The sequence below is a fragment of the Natrix helvetica genome (assembly GCF_964273705.1).
Source record: "Natrix helvetica genome assembly, chromosome: 3".
Taxonomy (NCBI): domain Eukaryota; kingdom Metazoa; phylum Chordata; class Lepidosauria; order Squamata; family Natricidae; genus Natrix; species Natrix helvetica.
Window position 1 is genome coordinate 11117506 of NC_138549.1, and position 23301 is coordinate 11140806.

The following is a 23301-nucleotide window of genomic DNA, read 5'->3' on the forward strand; positions in this document are numbered from 1 at the left end:
TAAACTCCATATCATTTGAATCTTCCTGAAGCTAGGATTGGAGCTGCTGGAGAGAAGGAGGGGGTGAGTCACAAGACAAAGACACTGAGGTGGGGGCCCTTAAACTCCATATCATTTGAATCTTCCTGAAGCTAGGATTGGAGCTGCTGGAGAGAAGGAGGGGGTGAGTCACAAGACAAAGACACTGAGGTGGGGGCCCTTAAACTCCATATCATTTGAACCTTCCTGAATCATATATCTATAAACCAAAATAGCAATAATACATTCTGGATTAGAGTGTTTGAGATTGTGATTTTATTTATTTCAAAATGACTGGCTTAGTTCAATGTAATAGCTGTTTTGCACCTGTCTTTCGCAGTACTCTTTTCAAATTTGGATACTGTCCCTTTTGTAAACAAATTACGAGTCTACATAGGCAGATTACCTATCTAGAATCTGTAATCTGTGCTCTCCAAGCAGAAACTAGGTGTCTACTTCAGCCATTCCACTCTATGGTGAAGCCACACTATCAGCCCCCTCTACCACAAAGATCTTGCAGGAGAAGAGCTGTCTGGACAACTGTGGGATCTGGCAGGTTGAGAGCTGTGAACCATAAACCCAAAGCTTTTGCTGTGACCCAGCAAAACAGATATAGTGCCCTTGCTGACCTTAATGGGGACACTAAAGAGATAGGTCAAGGCAGTTGTGATAATGATGACTCAAATAAGCAGGGGATCGTGGCCCAAAACGAAGAACTTTCTTCGGAAAGGCGAAAAGGGGAACCAGGTATCACACATCAGTCGCAGAAGAAGATCAAGGTATGTAAAAAGAGAAGTCACCTTCTGGTTGGTGATTCAATCGTAAGAGATGTTAATTTAGGAGAGGATACGGAGGTTTTAAAAGAGGTCAGGTGTCTGCCAGGTGCTACTGCCAGCAGAGACAAGAGGCGTATTCTTAAGATAGTCAAGAATGCAAGTAAGGACTGTGACGTTGATGCTATTATACATCTTGGCACTAATGATCTATCCCAGAAAGATGTACTTTCTGTGCAGAATGATTTCCAGAACTTGGGGTATGAACTTAATAGTATAGGTTGTAGGCTTATCTTTTCAGAGGTTTTACCTGTATATAAGGAACAAAAAGGGAAGGGCCAGCGTGTAGCAGAGTTTAATGTTTGGCTAAAGGAGTGGTGTAAAAGGGAAGGCTTTGGTTTTATTAGTCATGAAGCCTGTAGCTGGTCCAATGAAAAACTGTACAAAAGAGATGGGTTGCACCCATCCAAGAAAGGAACTGAGTTACTTGGCATTAAATTCACAGATTTTCTTGATAAACATTTAAACTGAAGAGCGGGGACGGAGAATTAATAGATACAGAACATCTCTGTCCCCAGCAAACTAAAATTCATAGGGTTATAAATGCATGTAACATAGATGTGTGTGTGGGTAAGATTATCACTCCTGCTGTCAAGCAAAACCAAGCATGTAATAGTGATTGTCATACCATGTGCATGAATCACACAAGTGGCAAGAAAATAGGGGCAGTCAGGCATAATACAGGTTATGTAGACAGTAAACACAAGGTCAATCAAAATGGACTCAAATGTCTATATACCAATGCACAGAGCATGAGGAATAAACAGGGAGAATTAGAAATTCAAGTAAAAGAGGGCAGATATGATATTATTGCCATTACAGAAACTTGGTGGGATGAAACTGACAAATGGAACATACAGATAGAAGGATTTAAATTATTTAAAAGAAATAGACCAAATAAAAGAGGAGGTGGAGTTGCACTATATATAAGAAATAACTATGTCTCTACAGAAATAGAGCACAACAATAATGAGAACTATCTTGAATGCATTTGGGTCAATATTAAAGGTTGTGGGGGAAATGACATTGCCATAGGTCTATACTACAGGCCACCCAACCAAGCAGAGGAAGAAGATGAACTTTTTGCTAGTCAGCTAACTAAGGTATGTAGGAAGCACACCACAATAGTAATGGGAGATTTTAACTACCCTGACATCAACTGGGAAACAAACTCTGCACCAAGTAGAAGATCCAACAGGTTCCTAACAAACCTAGCAGACAACTTTGTTTTCCAAAAAGTAGAGAAGGAAACAAGGGGATCAGCCATACTGGACTTAATTCTCACTAACAGAGAGGAAATGATAGAAGGTGTTGAAGTCATAGGAACCCTGGGGGCAAGTGACCATGCAATATTAGAATTCAACATTATCCAAACACAAGTAGTAGAACAAAGTCAAACTAGAGTCTTGGACTTTAAGAAAGCTAATTTCAATAAACTTAGAGAGAGCTTGGGAAAAATTCCATGGATGAGAATCCTCGAGGGGAAAACAACTCAAGAAGCTTGGGAAATTTTGAAAAATGAGATTAGAAAAGCCCAGTCTAACACAATACCAATGAAGAAGAAAAACAACAGCTCCCAAAAGAAACCAGCATGGCTGCATAAACAACTATCTGACAAACTGAAAGACAAAAAAAGTAAGTATAAAAAGTGGAAGGAGGGGGACATAACTAAGGCAGAATATCAGCAAATAGCCCGAGCCTGTAAAGATGAAGTGAGGAAAGCTAAGGCTCACAATGAAGAAAGGCTTGCCACAAAAGTAAAAATTAACAAAAAAAGCTTCTTCCAACATGTTAAAAACAAGAAAAAAGTTAAGGAAACAATTGGTCCATTGCTAGGAGAAAGTGGCAAGAAGGTGACAAGCAACAGGGAGAAAGCAGAACTATTTAACTCATGTTTTGCATCTGTCTTTACACAAAGGGATAAAACAGTCCAACCTATCAAAAGCAGCACCACAAAATTAGGAACACAAATTGAAATAGGGAAGAAAATGGTAAGTGAGCACCTGTCTACCCTAGATGAGTTCAAATCACCAGGACCAGATGGATTACACCCCAGAGTTCTGAAGGAACTAGCAGACGAGATCTCAGAACCACTGAATTATATCTTTCAGAGATCCTGGAACACTGGGGAACTACCAGAGGACTGGAAAAGAGCTGATGTGGTTCCCATCTTCAAAAAAGGGAAAAAATTAGATCCAGGAAACTACAGACCTATCAGCCTAACCTCAATACCAGGAAAGATTCTGGAAAAAATAATCAAGCAACGAATTTGCGAACACCTAGAAGCAAACAAAGTAATAGCCAAAAGCCAACATGGATTTGTCAAAAACAGATCATGCCAGACTAATCTTATTGCATTCTTTGATAATGTGACAAAATTAGTGGACCAGAGGAATGCCGTTGATATAGTTTACTTGGACTTCAGTAAGGCTTTTGATAAGGTAGACCATAACCTACTACTAGATAAAGTAGAAGAATGTGGGTTAGACAGCATCACCACCAGATGGATTGGTAACTGGCTGACCAACCGCACTCAACGTGTAGTTCTCAATGGAACTGCATCTACATGGAGGGAAGTATGCAGTGGAGTACCCCAAGGCTCTGTTTTAGGCCCAGTACTCTTCAACATCTTCATCAATGATTTGGATGAGGGAATAAATGGGGAACTCATCAAATTTGCAGATGATACCAAGCTGGCAGGAATAGCCAACACTCCAGAAGATAGGCTTAAGATACAGAAGGATCTTGACAAACTTGAACATTGGGCACTATCTAATAAAATGAAATTCAATGGTGAAAAGAGTAAGGTTCTACATTTAGGCAACAAAAACGGAATGCACAGGTACAGTATAGGTGATACCTTACTCAGTAGTAGTAACTGTGAAAGGGATCTTGGAGTCCTAGTGGACAACCATTTAAATATGAGCCAGCAGTGTGCAGCAGCTGCCAAAAAAGCCAACACAGTTCTAGGCTGCATCAACAGAGGGATAGAATCAAGATCACGTGAAGTGTTAATACCACTTTATAATGCCTTGGTAAGGCCACACTTGGAATACTGCATTCAGTTCTGGTCGCCACGATGTAAAAAAGATGTGGAGACTCTAGAAAGAGTGCAGAGAAGAGCAACAAAGATGATTAGGGGACTGGAGACTAAAACATATGAAGAACGGTTGCAGGAACTGGGTATGTTTAGCTTAAGAGAAAGAAGGACTAGGGGAGACATGATAGCATTATTCCAATATCTCAGAGGTTGCCACAAAGAAGAGGGAGTCAAACTATTCTCCAAAGCACCTGAGGGTAGAACAAGAAGCAATGGGTGGAAACTAATCAAGGAGAGAAGCAACTTAGAACTGAGGAGAAATTTCCTGACAGTGAGAACAATTAATCAGTGGAACAGCTTGCCTCCAGAAGTTGTGAATGCCCCAACACTGGAAGTCTTTAAGAAGATGTTGGATAGCTATTTGTCTGAAACGGTATAGGGTTTCCTGCCTAGGCAGGGGGTTGGACTAGAAGACCTCCAAGGTTCCTTCCAACTCTACTATTGTATTGTATTGTATTATTATAAAGCAAAATGTCTTAAATTATGGAATCTCTTGTGTGGATACGCTGTTGAAGATGTGCTGCTAAATGCAAAGGCTTGGCATGATAGAAATAAAGGAAATTGTGCAAGAATAATTTGATAGGAGTGCATAATGTTCCCTTTTATCATTTAGTGTCTTTTGGAAGAAAAATCCTGGTTCTGTTTGTGGAAAAGGGATATCGGATTGGGGGGGGGGGGCATGAACGTGTGTGTTTCTGTATGCAGATGAAGCTGGGTTGCTGACAGAGAACCTGAATGATTTTTCAACAAACCGTGCCAGGAAATGGATCCGAAAATTAATGCATCAAAGATGAAGGTATTTTCTACCAGCACCAAGGTCTTTCTGTTTGAAAAGGAAAATGGAATACACAATTGCAAGTGAAACATAAATAGTGAAAAGCTGGAATGAAAAGACCGATATGTGTGCCTTGCTAGAATGTTTATAATGCTGGAAAAATAAATATTTAGATGTTCAAATTCTGGTAGAAAGCTTGTGGCGGGTATGTGGTCAGTTACATAAATATTTGTTCCATTATAGAAAAGTGATTGTTCGGAGAAGTTGTAAAGAAGGGAGAATTGGGGACTTCCGGTTCCGGTGGCTGATGACGACGGGCAAGCTTTGCTCGCCCTGCGCTTTCCCGGTGGGCTCCCCACTCCTTGGGGGGCACAGGACGCCCCGTAGAGGCTCCTGCCGGAGGGGCGGCACCGCGGGGGATCCCCTGGATCGGAGGCAGCTGGGGGGGCCCCGCCTCACTCCAGGCACTGGGGAGCATGATGGGGAGACGCTCCGGCGTCTTCGCTGTGAGGCTGACGGAAGAATAAACAAGCAGAAGGACGCAGCTGCAGTGCGGTGAGGCGAAAACTCCCTTTCATTCCCTTTACCAGTCTGGAGAAACTGTCAGCAGTTTAAACTTTTCTTTCGGCTTGGCTGGAAAAGCGCGGCTGGAGGGAGGGGGATTTCCCCCCCCCTCGGACAGGCGGCTTGAAACAATTCTGCTCTCAGCCCCAGGGGAAGGAGGAGGGGGAGAGCCGACCAATGATGTCACGCTCTTATTAAAAACGATTTTTTGGATTTAATTCTACAATGCAATGATGATCTGGGAATTTTGGAAACTTTGAAAACTTTGTTATGCCTCTAAACCCGAAGCTGGCAGGGCAAGATGGCACACTTCCGTTGTCTTTATGAACTGTGAAAATTGACTCCACCTTTAAAACTTCAGGCTTCCGGTCTTTGTCTCCGTGCTACTCAGATAAATCTCTTGTTGATTGCTATTCTTTGGACTCCCTGGAGTGAAAAACTTTATCTTATTGCCAGTGTAACTAGAAAAATCACCTTCTGCTTGGACCTTTAATCTCCTGGACTCTCCTAGCTGTTCTACCTATCTGACTGATCACTCTCTGTATTGACTGAACTCTTTATTCTACAAACAATGTCTCGTAAAAAACCACCTCCTGGGAAGCCTGGCTTTGCTGCCTCTGCCCCAACATCTACAACATCCAGTCCTAGTACACAATCAACGATAACAGCTTTGATGCAACCTAGAACCACAGAGACTGAATTTCAACAAATGTTCCAACAACTTCTACAGGGACAAGAGGAAATAAAAAGACAATTAAAAGAGATGAAAGAAGAAATTAAAGAGAACCAGGCCCAAATTAACAAAAACTCACAGAGACTGGATCTTTTGGAGGGTGGGACAGCTGAGATGAGGGAGGGGATGAAAGGGATGCAGAAGGGGAACAAAGAACTTGACACCCAACAAATGAAAATAGAATTTGAGAGAATGTCCTTTTACCTTAGATTTCAAAATGTGGTGGAGACAGATGATGAAGATATAAGGGACATTATGACAAGTATTTTGGCTGAATACATTCAGAAAGAGAAACAACAGATGGGGTGGGAACTAGACCTGGTTTATAGAGTGAACTCAGCTTATGCTAGAACACACAACGTACCCAGGGAAGTACACATTAAATTTCTCAGAAAAAGTACAAGAGATGAAATTCTGAGTGCACAAAGGGGGCAAGCTTTGAAATACCAAGATAGGGAAATAACCATTCTGAAACAGATCCCCAAGAAAGTGAGGGAGAAAAGAAAAAGCTATTCGCAATTGGCGAAGAAACTATACCAGAAGGGGGTCTGGTTCAGATGGCTGATGCCTGAAGGTATGCTAATATTCTGGGAGGACACAAGAGTTAGAATTAATACACCCATAGAGGTGCAGGCCTTTATGGAAAAAAATAAAGCCTTCCTAGAAAAACCAGATGATTCTACAACAGACATACAGGACACGGGAGGGGCCGGAGCTCTGGCGGCAGGGGGAGATGGGGCAATACCGAGAAAACTCAGATCACAAAAATGAATAAGAAAATCTGTTTGACATAAATGGTTCGAAATTATTAATTGAACTCATATGCTGACTAGATATTACTATTTAGCAATGAATTTTGTGTAAATGTATTTTATGAATATGGAGGGAGGGGGCACCTACCGCACATCGCAACTGCCAAAATTTGTAACCATTCCTCTACCTTTTTCCCTATTATTTTTTAAAAACCAATAAAACTTTGTTTAAAAAAAAGGGAGAATTGGAAGTGTTAGATACTTGTTCTAATTACAGTGGTTTCCACCAAGCTCCTCTGTTCTGGTGGGAATAGAGGTTTAATCTGTTAAGAAGTAGGATTTACATAAATTGACTTCATTATTTTATACTGATGGTGCAGTGGTTAAGTGCAGTACTGCAGACAAACTCTGCTCACAGCCTGAAGTTCAATTGAGATGGGGCTCAAGGTCAACTCAGCCTTCCATCCTTCCAAAGTTGATAAAATGAGGAGTTGTTCTCTCTTTAATTAGTTTCTATCCATTGCTTCTTGCCCTGCCCTCAGGTGCTTTGGAGAAAAGCTTGACTCCCTCTTCTGGCCTAATCCCAGCTTAGTCCCTCAAGTCTGTATTTTAAATTTTTAGGGGTGGGTTTTAGGTTGTTTTTAATTTTTATCACTTTGTACAGCCTATTGTTTAATTCGATTTTATGGGAATTTGAGGGTATTTATTTTTGTATACAGTTTTTAATGAGATGTCTGTACACCGCCCCGAGTCCCTTCGGGGAGAGGGGGTGGTCTATAAATCAAATAAACTTAAACTTAAACTTCTTTGTGGCAACCCCTGCATTTGTCGTCTTCTTCTTCTTCTTCTTCTTCTTCTTCTTCTTCTTCTTCTTCTTCTTCTTCTTCTTCTTCTTCTTCTTCTTCTTCTTCTTCTTCTCCTCCTCTTCCTCCTCCTCCTCCCCTTCTCCTCCTCATCCCCCCTCCCCCTCCCCCTCCTCCTTTTTCCTCTTGTTACTGTTATTTTGTACTCTACATATTCTGGACATCTTTGCCATTTGTTTATGGACCTACTAATATTTCCTGGGAAATTACAATTTCTCATTTTTAAAAAGAGGGATAGCTTCTACTATCCTCAATTGATTTGGACGAAACATCCAGAGCCATCTTCAGGAAATGGATCAAGCTTCATTCCTGGGATCAACTCACAGGTCATATACAGACAGGAATACCAATGTATAATTTCCATTCAATATTTCTTGACAGTGTCTCATTAATCTTCCAGATATTTAAAATTTGTACAAAGTGCTGCTTAATATTCCAGTGAAGCTTATAGTTTCTTGAACCATGTGGGAAAACATTTATTCTAGAAGGAAGTATCTGTCAGCAGAAAATACTATCTTCATCGCCAACCAAGAACGCTATTTTGTGCTAATAGAAACCTGGCCGAGCCAAAGTGCAGCAGCTGTGTTTAAGACACAGTTCATTACTACAGGAATAATTTCAATCTAGACCAGAACAGCCACCTATTTCTCTCTAATCATGCAGTGTCTATCAGCCAAATATTATAATATTGCATTCAACCATACAGATCAAATTGAGTGCAATAAGCGTTGAATATGTTTTATCTGGGAAATCATTGTTTTATTCTTTCTCTTTCTCTCTTTTCATTTACTTTTTAGGAAATGACTTTTGATTCCTTATGCTTAAATGTTATGCAAGCATATAAGATACATCTATTTCCTATACACAATCCAGAAACCCTATTAAGATAGGAAGGAAGTTGATTCCAAGTCTTAAATGAAATCCCTTGACTATACCATGTACATTCCCGGAAATCGGAATCCCAATTTTAGGGGCAATTCATTACATTATGTTGCACTCTGCTGTCAAAGAATATAACCAGAGTTGGTATTTCAGTTCATCCGAACCAGTAGTAGAAATTGGCGTCCTATTTGGGCATGTTTTCAAGCCACGTGCATGCATGCAAGCCGTGTGCACAATCAAAGTGCATGCACAGAAGGCTCAGCGCATACCTGGATGGGACGCACACTCACATTTGTGAACTGGTGGGGAAAATAAGTGAATACCACCCCTGAATATAATCCTTCCTTTCCGATTGGATTTATTTTATTTTACGGTACATTCTACTCAAGGTACTGTATATCTGTATGAAACAAAATACCTACAGGTAGTCCTCAACCTACGACCACAATTGATCCCAAAATGTCTGTTGCTAAGTGAGGCATTGGTTAACTGAGTTTTGCCCCGTTTTATGACCTTTCTTGCCCTAGTTGTTACGTGAATCACTGCAGTGGTTAAGCAAGTAACTCAGTTGTTAAGTGAATCTGACTTCCCCATTGACCTTCCTTGAAAGAACGTCTCAAAGTTTATCACATGATCCCGGGTTCTGAAATTGTCATAAATTGCCATTGCCAGGCATTTGAATTTTGACCATGTGACCATGGGGATGCTGCAATTGCCATAAGTGTGGGGAAAAGGTCACAAGTCATATTTTCAATGCTGTTTTAACTTTGAATCATCACTGAACAAACTGTTATAAGTCGAGGACAGCAAGTGTATTTCTCACTATGTTGAATGATGACTCAAATCAGAAAGTTATAGAATAAGAGAACTTATATTAAAATTAAACAGTAATGGTATCCAAAATCTAATTTTTCTCATACATTTCCTAGCTGAAATTTATTTGGTTAGAAGTCCTAATGCACATCTTTATATGAGAATCTTAACACAAAGTGGACATTTCTATTAGAAGGCAGGAAAAAAAAATCTCCTATAGGATATTGGGTTGAACTCCTTCTGAAGTTTGCGATAAACAACAGCTTGAATCATTTGGCAATTTATTTTTCTACCAGATGTTGTAATTTTTATGCTTGATTTACGTAACAGCTGGTCCAGAAGTAACACCTGTTTCCATCTGCCAAATTGTTTTCAGTCTCAAACCAATCTGTTAACTTTTCATGTAAATGCCTGGCATAGATGTTGCACGTATTTATTTCAATAAGACTCTCTCAATAGCCAATGGATTAATACTTATACTATGATTTCATTAAAAAGGTAAACGTTCCTCTCACACATCGGTGCTAGTCGTTCCCAACTCTAGGGGACGGTGCTCATTTCCATTTCAAAGCTGAAGAGCCAGCACAGTCCGAAGATGTGGTCGTGTGGCCGGCATGACTTAATGCCGAAGGCGCACAAAACACTGTTCCCTTCCCACCAAAGGTGGTTCCTATTTTTCTACTTGCATTTTTACATGCTTTCAAACTGCTAGGTTGGCAGAAGCTGGGACAAGTAACAGGAGATTGCTCTGTTACGTGGTGCTAGGGATTCGAACTGCCGATCTTTCTGATTTACAAGCTCAGCATCTTAGCCACTGAGCCACCACGTCCCTCTTGTTTCATAATTACACTACATATCTTAAAATACAATCTTAATAGCTTCACAAAAGCCTAAGGGTTTTTTTGAAATGTGATCAAAATGCATGGGCAGTAGCCAGTTCAATCCTTTGGTTCATAATATTGTTTTAGCAACACTGAAAGCTCTTTATATCGTTGTTATCTGCTTTCAAGCATTATAAGAATCAAAGTGCAGAAAAGAAAAACCAGCTGTTCGTTAAAACGTTGGGTAGTTTATAATGTCCTGATAATATATTGTATCGTATCAGAACTTATTTAGCTTGATATAATTGTAAAACCCCTTTTGTAAACTTCTGTGCATTCTACATATCTTTTGGATTTCATGCTGTGACTTGTATTTAATTCAGAAGCACTGAGGGGCTAAAGATTGGTGACATCACCGTTATCCTGGGACATCCAGTTGGGGATTCCTTTCATGTCGCCAGCTGTTGTGGCCAGCTGGCAGCTAGTGGATCTGGCAGCAAAATGCACAGTGAGGAGGTTGAGGAGGTACATGGGCCACTCCTGGGGGCTGAGTAAAGCTCAGATGAGGGCTCTGACAGCAGTGAGGCAGAGGAACAGCTGGAGCCTGTTCCCAGTGTGTCCATGCGCAGAGCTACCAGAAGATAACAAAAACTAAGAAAGCAGAGTCAACTTGGGAGTAAAGCTACAACTTGGAGGTGATTGGCCCCTCCCATAGGAAACGAAAGAGGAGTGAATGGGGAGTGGGCTTTTGCAGGAAACAATTTGCTCCTTTGGTCATTTCAAGAGTGGAAAGTTTTGTTTGTGACTTTAAGAGACTCTGTGCCAAGTATTGCTTTGCCATGCATTTGGAAACTAGTTATCTGGCAGCTCTCCAAGTGAGATAAGGTTAGTGTTGATAAATATTCCTCTGAAGGATTGTTTGCCAAGCCTTGCTGACTGTGAATGAAACAAATTCACAGTCGTGTAAATAAAAGAGGTTTTGCTGGGACCAAGACTCTGCTTCATGCTTTTTAAGGAAGCCTAGGTCAAAACACCAGCAGGAGCTAGAGCAAAGGACAAGAGCTCAACCCTGCCTCACATCAGCTCTTGGGTATCAAACATGGGCTTGCTAACCTCCTGCCCTGGGTTCCAACCACTCAAGCTATGTTGCTCTATGTTTTCCAGATAACATTTTAACATTTTGCTTCTCTTGAATGAGAAGCAAAATGTCTTCAAAGAAAAACCAGAAAGTCCAGTTGCTTCCAGAAAAAGCATCTGTGGGATATTTGTGAGCAACCTTCATACAGGGGTGGGCTTCAAATTTTTTAGCAAGGGCTTCTCTGCCCAGTTGCAGGGTGAGCATGGGTATGGGGGGGAGGGTGTGGCCTAGTCGGCCTCCTGCACTACAGTGAGGGGAGCAGTTTTTGCCCTTCCTAGTCTCCCCAGGCTCCAGAGACACTCTGGAGGACAGAAACAGGACCTTCTCCAACTTCCAGTAGGCCCCTTGTTTGCCTTCTCCAAGCTTCCATGCACATGCTGCACTTATCTGCATCCAACACAGGCTGCGTGGGGACTCCTGGGAGGAGCAGGTTGGGGTTGGCAGCGCCAGCCAGGAGTGGGATTTGGGGGGGGGGGTCTCTGAACTGCACAAAATCTTAGCTAGAGGTTCTCCCAAACCTTGTGAATCCCCAGCTTTCCTAGCTTCTGTACATGCTATATAGTATGTATATCTTTGGATTTCATACTCTGACACTAAGCCATATCAGGACTTCCTTGTCACTGTATATCTGTGAGCAAGCTTCACAGCTTTGGTCCATTCTACATATCTTTGGATTTCATGCTGTGACAATAAGGCATATCAGCACTTCCTTACCATGGTGTAACTGTGAGCCACCTTCATAAGTTCTGTGCATCCTTGAGCATCTGCAAAAGCCCGGATTCCCAAACAGTTGGATGGATGTAAAAGCTTCATGAGGAAATGACAACAGACTTCAACTACTTGGGGGAGTTGAAGGAGACATGCAGCTGCCAGGAGGTTTTCAATGGTATCTTCCTTAAGTTCCAAACAACCTGGACAAGAGATGAAGAAACACAATTCATTTGCTACCCATAAATTTGTACATAACTTAGAGTGAGGTATTAAGATCACAAAATACTGTCAGAATTTGTTGCAGAAATCAAATCCAGAAACACAGATGGCTGATTCAGCAGGATTCATTAACTTCTCTTTATATATAAGAATATATATAAATTCCTGGATTACTGCAATGCTCTCTACATGGGGCTGCCCTTGGGACGCGCCCGGAGACTGCAGTTAGTTCAGAACGCAGCCGCGCGGGCTGTGATGGGTAGTACGAGGTACTCCCACGTAACACTTCTCCTGCGCGAGCTGCACTGGCTGCCTGTGGTTTTCCGGGTGCGTTTCAAGGTGCTGATTACCATCTTTAAAGCGCTCCATGGCACGGGACCTAGTTACTTGCGGGATCGCATCCTCCCACATACATCCCTGCGGCCAATACGCTCACACAGGGAGGGACTTCTCCTGGTGCCGTCCACTAGGCAATGCCAGCGGGCGACACCGAGGAGTCGGGCCTTCTCTGTGATGGGCCCAACCCTCTGGAATGACCTCCCCCCCGACATTAGAACCACTTCTGACCTCCGCTCCTTCCGGCAAAAACTGAAGACACACCTGTTCCGACTAGCAGTCCTGGCATAATTCAACTGTCCCTCCTGGCAAATGTATTATATCTGGTTATTTTAGGGGTTTTTTAATTTACTGTATTTGTTTTTCGGGGTTTGAATTTATTTTATATCTGCTTTGTACAGTTCTTTTAACTACATTTTAACCTCCTCCATGTCAATTGTCAACTGTACATATTTAATTTAATTTTATTGTATCCTGTTATATTTTGTATGAACTGTACACCGCCCCGAGTCCCTTGCGGGAGAGGGGGCGGTCTAGAAGCATTAAATATTATTATTATTATTATTATTATTATTATTATTATTATTATTATTATTATTATATATATACAATACCCATGCCGTTCTCAGAATCAGAAGCATAATCACAGACCCACGGTTAACAGAAGGACATATTCACAGAAGGAAGGATAATTGGAGCACACCATATATTTAGACAGATCAACTAACCTAAGTCATGCCAAGGCTCCAAGCTGTGTAGCATGGGTCTCAATCACCAAACAGTTCCCATTGGCCGACTTGTTACTAAGCCCTATTCCAATCCATGAATATACTCTGACAAATACTACAGAAATTCTCAGCCATTAGGACACCAGTGAAATCTCAGCATTGTGCAATATTTTAATTTGGGAACAAAATAACACCATTTTTGTTTTCTCTGTAGGTTCCCCTGGGTTCTCCTTCCTCAAGTATCAGTAGGTTACCCACAGCAGTTCAGGAAGATCTGGCATACAATATTACCTCATGGTACTTGCATTGCACTATTAAACAAATTAAATATTTGAAGTTTGGAAAGATACATTCCTCTGAGATCTGCACTGCAACATTTTCTTTTCCTCATGGAGTGAAACTAAGGGAAAACTGGGATTAAGCGTATGTGTGTGTTTAATGTTTTACTTTTTAGAAGTTTTGAGTAATGGATTGAAAATCATGTAGTTCATAAAATCCCTTTGCAATCTTCAACTTTACAATATAGCTGAAAGATATCAATAAATCGGATTAGGGTTTTGCCTTTTGTTTACATTTAATGCATTTAGCTTCATTGGTTGAATTGCTAAAAACTGACATGCAGATTTAAGTCTAGATAAAGTGAAAGAAAAACAATTTTGTACAAATTTATCTATTTACACCCTCACTAGGACTATAATCAGTTTCAGACAAACAAATCACAAAAGCAAAATATGAATGTTTACTCTATCTCTTTCTAATGGATGAAATGGCCAATTTTAGTTTTTTAAAATTGCATCTCTCCCTTTGTTCTGACCTAAGCTTCCCCAAGAAGCACGAAGCAGATTCCTTGCCCGGACAAAACCCCTTTCATTAAACGAATGTGAATTCCTCTCATTCACATTCATCAAGGGCCTGGCAAGCAGTCTTCCAAAGATAAAGTTATGGCCACAGACCTTATCTAGCTTGGAAAGCTGCCATGTAAATATTTTCCAAACACAGTGCTGTGCAAGGAAAGACTGGGCACAGAGTCTCTGAGATTCAGGACGGATCTTCACATTCCTGAAACAAATGCAAGAACGAACGAACAAATTGTTTCCTGCAAAAGCCCATTCCCCTTTTGCTCCTCTTTTATTTCCTATTGGAGGGACCATTCACCATCCACCTGTGGCCTTACTCCCAAGTCGACCCTTGTTCCTTAGCTGTTTTTTTTCTTCTGGCAGCTCTGCACATGCCCACACTGGGAACAGGCTCCAGTTGTTCCTCTGCTTCACTGCTGTCTAACTCCAAAGGCATCTGAGAACTGCCAGGCAGCCTTGTCCGCATCTCTTCCTCTGACGCAGAGCCCTCATCAGAGCCTTCCCCACACTCCAGGACTGGCCCATGTTCCTCCCCAACCCTCCTCACTCTCCAAATCTGATACCACCTCCACTGACAGGCCACAACACTCTTTTCCAAATAATAGACTTCCTGTAACCATATTATATGCTGTAATCAGTGGCGTAGCGTGGGTTGTCAGCACCCGGGACAAGTAATTTGCGCCCCCTAACCCGAGGGTGGCCCGACTGCAGCTGCCCCTGGGTTGGCATCAGTCAAGTGAGGCTCTCCATGCTGGCCTCCTGCCTTCCTCCCGAGGAGGAGCTCGACAGGGCAGCGGGAAAAGGCTTGACTGAAGGGAAGCAGGTGCCGCGGGGGTGGGAGGCGCACCGGGGGCTTCGGGAAGGCGCCGGCTCCCCGGGGCGCTCCAGGCGGAGCAGGAGGACGCGGTGGCGTTGCAGCGGCGGGCAGACGGAGCGCAGCGCCGCTCTCCTTCGGCTCCCGCGGGGGCGGCGCGGCGGGTCTTGCCGGCTCCGCTGGGAGGTAGGCGGTGCGCAGGAGGGCCCTGGGCGGGCTGGGGAGCTTAGTTCGCGGGCCAAGCCGGGCGCGGAAAGAGGCGGCCACAGTCCGGCAAAGGACGGCGCGGGGCGAGTCAGGGCGCCCCCCCAGATGTTGCGCCCGGTGCGGCCGGCCCCCCCTGCACCCCCCACGCTACGCCACTGGCTGTAATGCAAAATGTTTAATGTTTTTAAGTGCACGGTTGCTTGTAGCTGAGATGGATGGCACATGAATCAAACAAAGAGGTTGGGGCAGGGTGGGAGGGGGCCAGCTAGGGGTTGGATTTGGAGGTTCTCTGAACTGTCCATAACATTAGCTGCAGATTCTCCCAAACCCAGGCGAACCTGTAGCAGCCTACCCCTGAGTCTACGGTCCTTGGCTAACTTGGTCCTATCTTGCTGAGCTTCTAAGCTCAAAGGAGGAGATCCAGCTCCTGTGACCTACTGAAAGCAAACAAGGTTGGACTTGCTGCATTTCTGAGAAATCAACCTCAATGGATTAGAACCAGGGTGGGATTCTACCAGTTTGTACCTGATCAGGCAAACCGGTAGCTCCAAAGATCAGCTGAGAGTGAACTAGTTCACTCTGATCTTCAGGCGGGTCTGGCCACTCACCCCTTAGGCTATACTCACCTATATTTCCTTGGTTTTTAGCCCAGCTGATAGGCACGGCAGACAGCTGTTTTGCTGTACCTCAGCTGCAGTAGAAGGTACCATATTTTTCAGAGTATAAGATGCACCTTTTTTCCTCGAAAAAGAGGCTCAAAATCTGAGTGTGTCTTATACATTGAATACAGCATTTTTGCCTCCCCAAACCCCACTCCCTTCACCAAAATGTCTGTGCATCACCTCTAGGAAGCTTTTAGAGAGCTCCTGGGGGTTAGGGAGGGCAGAAACGAGGGGAAAAAAACGGTCCAGTTTTTGCTCAATTTTACCCCCCCCCCAGCCCCCAGGAGCACTCTATAAGCTTCCTAAAGGCTATTCATGCCCCCCCCCCTTTTTTTTTACAAAAAATGGGCCTGTTTTTGTGAAAAATGGATCATTTTATGCTCATTTTTGCCCCCCCTCCCCCAGGAACACTCTGCAAGCCTCCTAAAGGCTATTCATGTCTTTTTTGGGGTGAAAAACAGGCCGTTTTGGGGAGGTTTGCAGAGTGCAAAAACTTTTAAAAAAAAATTTCCTCTTCAAAACCTTGCTGCGTCTTATACTCCAAAAATATGGTAAGTTTTTTAGCTTTGTTTTAACCCACTATGCACATGCAAAGTGAGCCAGTTGTTCCACCGGTTGAATCACACCACTGATTAGAACAAACAGAACTGAAATGTAACCAGTGTTAAGCTAGTCTCCTTGAATTTGGGTGGATTTAAATCATAATCAATTTAAAACCCTTTGATTCACAATATCTAATATACTTGTAAGTATTATTGCTTTGGATCCAGATCAAAATCAATAAGTAAGAATGAGATGTTAAATCCCAAGGCTTCCAAGTTTGAAGCAAGAATTGATTAAAGTGAGAACGAGAAAAATGCATTAAGTAAGGTGAGAAGATTTATTGGACATAATATGAAAATAAAGGCTATTGACTACCTGCAGATGTTAATAAATTTGCTTCAATTTTTTTGCCTATCTCTGAGTAAACATTTTAATTTAATCTGGCCACCAAAGCATAAATTAAGTTAATAATCAGAGTGATAAATATTTCAGATGTTTGCCTCTTTATTTAAAACTAATTGCGTAGGATAATTTTAGGATAAATGGGCCACTGAGAGAAGAAAAAATAAAAGCTGTGAGATTTAAACCTGTTATGATATCCTAGGCCTTAAAGGCCAATTGCTAACTGAGATTATACTTGACATGGATGCTGCAACATCCATCATATTAATGTTTATATTTTGGTTTAGAATGACATCTAACCTCGGGTAAGTACGAAATAGAAAAGATTCCATTTATAAGCATCAGAGAAAAAGACAAATATTCTTCACATAACAAAGGGGGGGAAAGTAAAGGCAACATACTCTCAGTTCATAAAAGTTCCATAGGTGCTTTTTCAAAATGCATCTGGACTTTGTTTTTCCTTAAAGTCGTTTTGCTTCTTATCCATTTAATTCATATGCAGAGCACATCCTGAGAAAGGCGTGGCTAGATGAATCAAAAGTTGGAAATAAGATTGCTGAGAAAAATATCAGCAACTTCAGATGTGCCGATGATACCACTTGAATGGCAGAAAGTGAAGAGGAACTAAAGAGCCTCTTGATGTGGGTGAAGAAGGAGAGTGCAAAAGTTGGCTTGAAACTCAACATTAAGAGAACTAAGATGATGGCATTTGGCCCTCTCAATTCATCTCAAATAGATGGGGAAGAAATTGAGGTAGTCACAGATTTTATTTTCCTGGGCTCCAAGATCACCGCAGATGGGGACTGCAGCCAAGAAATGAAAATACGCTTGCTCCTGGGAAGGAAAGTTATGGCAAATATAGACAGCATACTAAAAAGCAGAGACATTACCCTGCCAACAAAAGTGCTGTCAAAGTCTGTCAAAGAAAGGAACAGAAATTTTGGATCCTGGGAAGGAAAGCTAGACAGCATACTAAAAATCAGAGATATCACCCTGCTAACAGGGTGTATAGTGTATAGTCCAAGCTATGGTTTTCCCAGTTGCAATGCATGGCTGTGAAGGTTGGACCATAGGGAATGCCAAAGAATTGAGGCATTTGAACTATGGTGCTGGAGAAGACTCCTGCGAGTCCCTTGGACTGCAAGACGATCAAACCAGTCAGTCCTAGAGGAGATCAACCCTGTCTTCTCTTTAGAAGGCCTGATCCTGAAGATGAAACTCAAATACTTTGGCCACCTAATGAGAAAGAAGGACTTCCTGGAGAAGAGCCTAATTCTGGGAAAGACTGAGGGTAAAAGAAGAAAGGGACAACAGAGTTTGAAAGAATTGATTTAGAACTGAAAATTGCCAAAGACACATAATACAGGAACAGTAAGGAGATTCTTGAAGGAATGATAGTTTTGTTTTAATGACTGCATAGATAGATAGAAGATACCTGAGTTTAAATGTTTGAACAAATATGATTAGATCCAAAGACAAGTGTTTTGTTTTGTTTTTTTAAAGCAGAACTAAAATTAAGGACAAACCGAAAAGGCATATTGCCTTTGCCATATTTTCTTAGGTCCTGAACCAAGATTGATTTCTGTTCTTGAAAAAAGTTTAGTAATATCCTGCTTTTGGCCTGATGTGGAAGAAAAAAAGATACTAAAACTAGACGCACACTTTAAGAATGATTATATTCCTTTCAAGAATCAAAGGCTGCATAAACAGAGGGATAGAATCAAGATCACATGAAGTGTTAATACCACTTTATAATGCCTTGGTAAGGCTACACTTGGACTACTGCATTCAGTTCTGGTCGCCACAATGTAAAAAAGATGTGGAGACTCTAGAAAGAGTGCAGAGAAGAGCAACAAAGATGATTAGGGGACTGGAGACTAAAACATATGAAGAACGGTTGCAGGAACTGGGTATGTCTAGTTTAATGGAAAGAAGGACTAGGGGGAGACATGATAGCAGTGTTCCAATATCTCAGGGGTTGCCACAAAGAAGAGGGAGTCAAACTATTCTCCAAAGCACATATGAGGAAGACAAGAAGCAATGAATGGAAACTAACCAAGGAGAGAGGCAACTTGGAACTGAGGAGAAATTTCCTGACAGTTAGAACAATTAATCAGTGGAACAGCTTGCCTCCAGAAGTTGTGAATGCCCCAACATTGGAAGTTTTTAAGAAGAATTTGGACAACCATTTTTCTGAAGTGGTACAGGGTTTCTTGCCTAACCAGGGGGATGGACTAGAAGACCTCCAAGAATAACAACTCTGTTATTCTGTTCTATGCAAAATAAAAACAAAAAAGCAAAATTGCCTCTTATTTTTTGCATCCTTCTAGAACTTGAAATTATATGAAACTTCCTCATTTCAACAACTAAACATTGTTTGCTGAATGATGACTCTTGTTTCTCTAGTGTTCACTTTAGGGCTCTTTCGGAGCCAGAGTAAGATTTTAAAATTCTTATAATTTTAGTTATTCTGTTGTTGTTTTTTCATGGCGTCTCAGTTCCTGCAATTGCTAGATATTGTTAGTGTTGTGTTTTTTATGTTGAACGGTTTTGCTAAAGTTAGGTGGCAGTATTTGTTTCCTTTATTGTACTGCAGAGATGGTGTAACTTACCTTGGATGGTGCAAAAGAATTTCAATAAAAATAAGCTAATCAATGCTACGATCAGAAGCGCGGGGGGAGGGGAGAGTTTGCATAATTTGTTAGTTATTTGAGAGGCATTGAGCAAGTTAGATATTTACAGAACATCTTGGAAAACTCTGAAAGATGCCTGTGGGCTCCCTTGGATGTAACCTTAAACTGTGCACCCCGAAGTGTTAAAACAAACAAAGCAAAATGCAATGAAATCTGAAGCCTTTGAGTCCTTTTATCATAATTTTGGTGGATTACTCTGTTTATGAGGAGGTTTAAGAGCACAGAATATTTGTATTTCGTATTTCTATCTAAACTTCTAAACAAGATAATTTCCTTTTGTATTTCTCTTTGTATGTGTGTGAGTGAATGAGTGAGAGAGAGAGACAGAGAAAGACAAATAAGAAGAAAGAGAAAGAGAAATAGGGAGAGAGACAGATAGAAAGGAAAAGGGGGGAGAGAAAGAGAGAGAGAAAGTGTATGTGTGAGAGAGAGAAAGTGTGAGAGAGGGGTACGGAGGGGAAGAGAGAAAGAGAGAGGGGAGACAGAAAGAGAGAGGGAAAAGGAGGGAGAGAGGGAAGGAGGAAGAAGAGGGGGAGAGAGAGAGAACTGTGCATTGATCAAAATTTACTAGAGTCCAAAGAATATATTTTTCCATCGCTACCTCTTTTTAAAATTTCTTATCAAAACAAAATGAGTTATGAAGCCCAAGCTTTTCAGATGCTGTTTTCAAAATATCACTTCTGGAATAATGAGGCAAGAAGAAAAATAGTGATCATTGTTTTGAAAAAAAAAAAAAAAACCAACTGTTTACACGTTTGAAGTTATATTGAAGTTATATTGCAATTGTGCCACTTATTTTCTGCCTTTTTAAGGTAGCTTGCATCTGTATTTTGTTGTGCATCACCCTTCCATCGCATTGTTCATAACTATCTATATTTAGTCGGTTCATTTTCCATGTGAAACAAACACGAGTTGGGGATGAAAGGATTTCTCTCATTTTTCTATACCTACACTTTTTTTTAATAAGGCGAAACAAAACCACAACCGTATAATGTTCATTCCCCCCACCACCTTTGTCAACCTATGATGACAAAATCAAGTGGAGATCTCTCTCTTCTCAAAAAATGCAAAAACCAACAAAACACCAAAAATAACAACAACAACCTTGATGAATTTGTGTGTGTGTGTGTGTTTGTAATATGAAAAAAAACCCAAAAAAACAACAACCCAGCAGCAACAACAATTTAGACAGAAAATGCAATTCCTGTATATACACTTGAAGGACTTCAGATGTCTAAATAGACATATGTAATCTTGTTTGACTGTTCAGATAATATACAGTCAAACTCGGAAAGTTTTACTTCCTATCACAAATAGAATTCCCTTTTCTAAACCAACAGAGAAAAAACCCGTCTGGGTCTAATGATATGGAAGGTTATAAAATTAATACTCTGGCCAAAACACGCACAAATTGCAGCAATGTGTTATTTGTACATTTGCATAATGTATACCATTTGAATTAAACAAGTCCTAATGAAACAGTAATTTCATTTTTGCTGTAATGAAAACATGTATTGAGTTCATACAACCACATTACGTCTAGGCATTCCCATTCAAGTTTTCATGTTTCTTAATATTCAATTAAGAGATTTAACAAAAAGGAGAACTTGAACATTGGACACTATCCAACAAAATAAAATTCAATGGTGAAAAAAGTAAGGTTCTACATTTAGGCAAGAAAAACAAAATGCACAGGTATGGTATAGGTGGTACCTTGCTCAATAGTAGTAACTGGGAGAGGGATCTTGGAGTCCTAGTGGACAACTATTTAAATATCAGCCAGCAGTGTGCAGCAGCTGCAGAAAAAAGCCAACACAGTTCTGGCTGCATAAACAGAAGGACAGGCTCAAGATCACGTAAAGGGTTAATACCACTTTATAATGCCTTGGTAAGGCCACACTTGGAATACTGCACTCAGTTTTGCTCTCCACAATGTAAAAAAGATGTGGAGAGTCTAGAAAGAGTGCAGAGAAGAGCAACAAAGATGATTAGGGGACTGGAGGCTAAAACATATAAAAAACAATTTCTGGAATTGGGCATGTCTAGTTTGATGAAAAGATGGACTAGGGGTGACATGATAGCAATGTTCCAATATCTCCGGGGTTGCCACAAAGAAGAGGGAGTCAAACTATTTTCCAAGGCACCTGAGGGTAGGATAAGAAGCAATGAATGGAAACTAATCAAGGAGAGAAGCAACTTAGAACTGAGGAGAAATTTCCTGACAGTTAGAAGAATTAACCAGTGGAACAACTTGCCTCCAGAAGTTGTGAATGTCCCAACACTGGAAGTCTTTAAGAATATGTTGGATAGCTATTTGTCTGAAATGGTATAGGATTTCCTGCCTAGGCAGGGGTTGGACTAGAAGACCTCCAAGGTCCCTTCCAACTCTGCTATTGTATTGTATGTATTGTATGGAGAGAGAGAGACAAACAGACACAGAGAGAGATTTCAGACTGAATCAATCCTCTACAGCAGGCGTGTTAAACTGGAGTTCTTTGAGGGCTGGATCAGCATTGAAGTTCTCTTCTGGAAGGTTGGACAGGTGGAGGGAGAGGGGACAGACACATCCTGCAGCACCCTATCGGCCAAAACAGGGTGTGGGAGCTGAGGTGGGTTCCTACCAGTTCAGCCCGGTTCGGCCGAGTAGGTAGTAACTCGACCTGCCGCACTCCCAAACTTTTACTATCGACGGTGCCATAGACTCAGCCATCTTGTTTTTTGCTTCGGAGCATCGCAGAAGCTTTTTTTACTACTGCGCATGAATGCATAGTGCGCATCAAGCGTGCATGCGCCTGAAGCACATCCCTGTGTGAACTGGCAGTAGCAGAAGCCCAACCCTGTGTGGGAGGGGCAGTTTGGCTGGCAAAGTGCTGCAGGAGGCCATCCTGGGCGAAAATGGGCCTCATGAGGACCACATGCAACACCCCCCCCCCCAGTTTTGGCTGCCAGAGGCACTGTGGGCTGGTCTTTTGCTATTTCCAGACTGGCCCCTTTAAGCACCCTGAGTTTGACACCCCCGCTCTACAGAAAGAATCCTGCTACTATAAAGTTTATGGATCTAATTAACCATGCTAGTCCAGTGTTGGTTGATAGATTTTTTTAATGGATTGAATGATTGATTGATCCATTTCTTACTTGGGCTGAATGATTAGCAATATTACTTTCTCCTCTTTCATTCTCCCCTCCCCCCAGATATAGCCTGTTGTAGTTTAAGATATTCCTTAGGTAAAGGTAAAGATTCCCCTCACACATATGTGCTAGTCATTCCCGACTCTAGGGGGCAGTGCTCATCTTCATTTCTAAGCCAAAGAGCCAGCGCTGTCCGATGACATCTCTGTGGTCATGTGGCTGGCATGACTAAATGCTGAAGGCGCACGGAACACTGTTACCTTCCCACCAAAGGTGGTTCCTATTTTTCTAATTGCATTTTTACATGCTTTTGAACTGCTAGGTTGGCAGAAGCTGGGACAAGTAATGGGAGCTCACTCCGTTACATGGTGCTAGGGATTCGAAGCGCCGAACTGCTGACCTTTCTGATTGACAAGCTCAGTGTCTTCCACTGAGCCACCACATCCCTAAGACATTCCTTACCTACCAGCTAAAGGCATTCTTCTGAGAGTATTGCATTGCCAAAGAAACATTATTGCTTCTTGAGACATATTTACAAGTTTACACTTTCATGTTTTATTCTTCCTCTTATGCTACCTACCCTGTAAAACTAATTTGCTTGGCCTGATAGAGTTTTAAATCAAAACCTCAGCGTTTCAGTACTGGGTTTGCTGTTCTACAAATAAGAATGGAGGTTTTTAAAGCTAGGTTTAATCTACATTTTTCAGT

General features: G+C 41.6%; 1 protein-coding gene across 1 annotated transcript in view; it reads right to left on the minus strand.

Moving 5' to 3' along the window:
- The window catches only part of KLHL1 (kelch like family member 1), a gene marked incomplete at its 5' end in the record, with an annotated part of 142617 nt that overhangs the window by 77036 nt on the left and 42280 nt on the right, over nucleotides 1-23301 (minus strand). The window contains one exon of the mRNA XM_081948659.1: nucleotides 12007-12203. Within this exon, the coding sequence (XP_081804785.1) occupies nucleotides 12007-12203 (197 nt within the window). The remainder of the gene's footprint in view (nucleotides 1-12006; nucleotides 12204-23301) is intronic.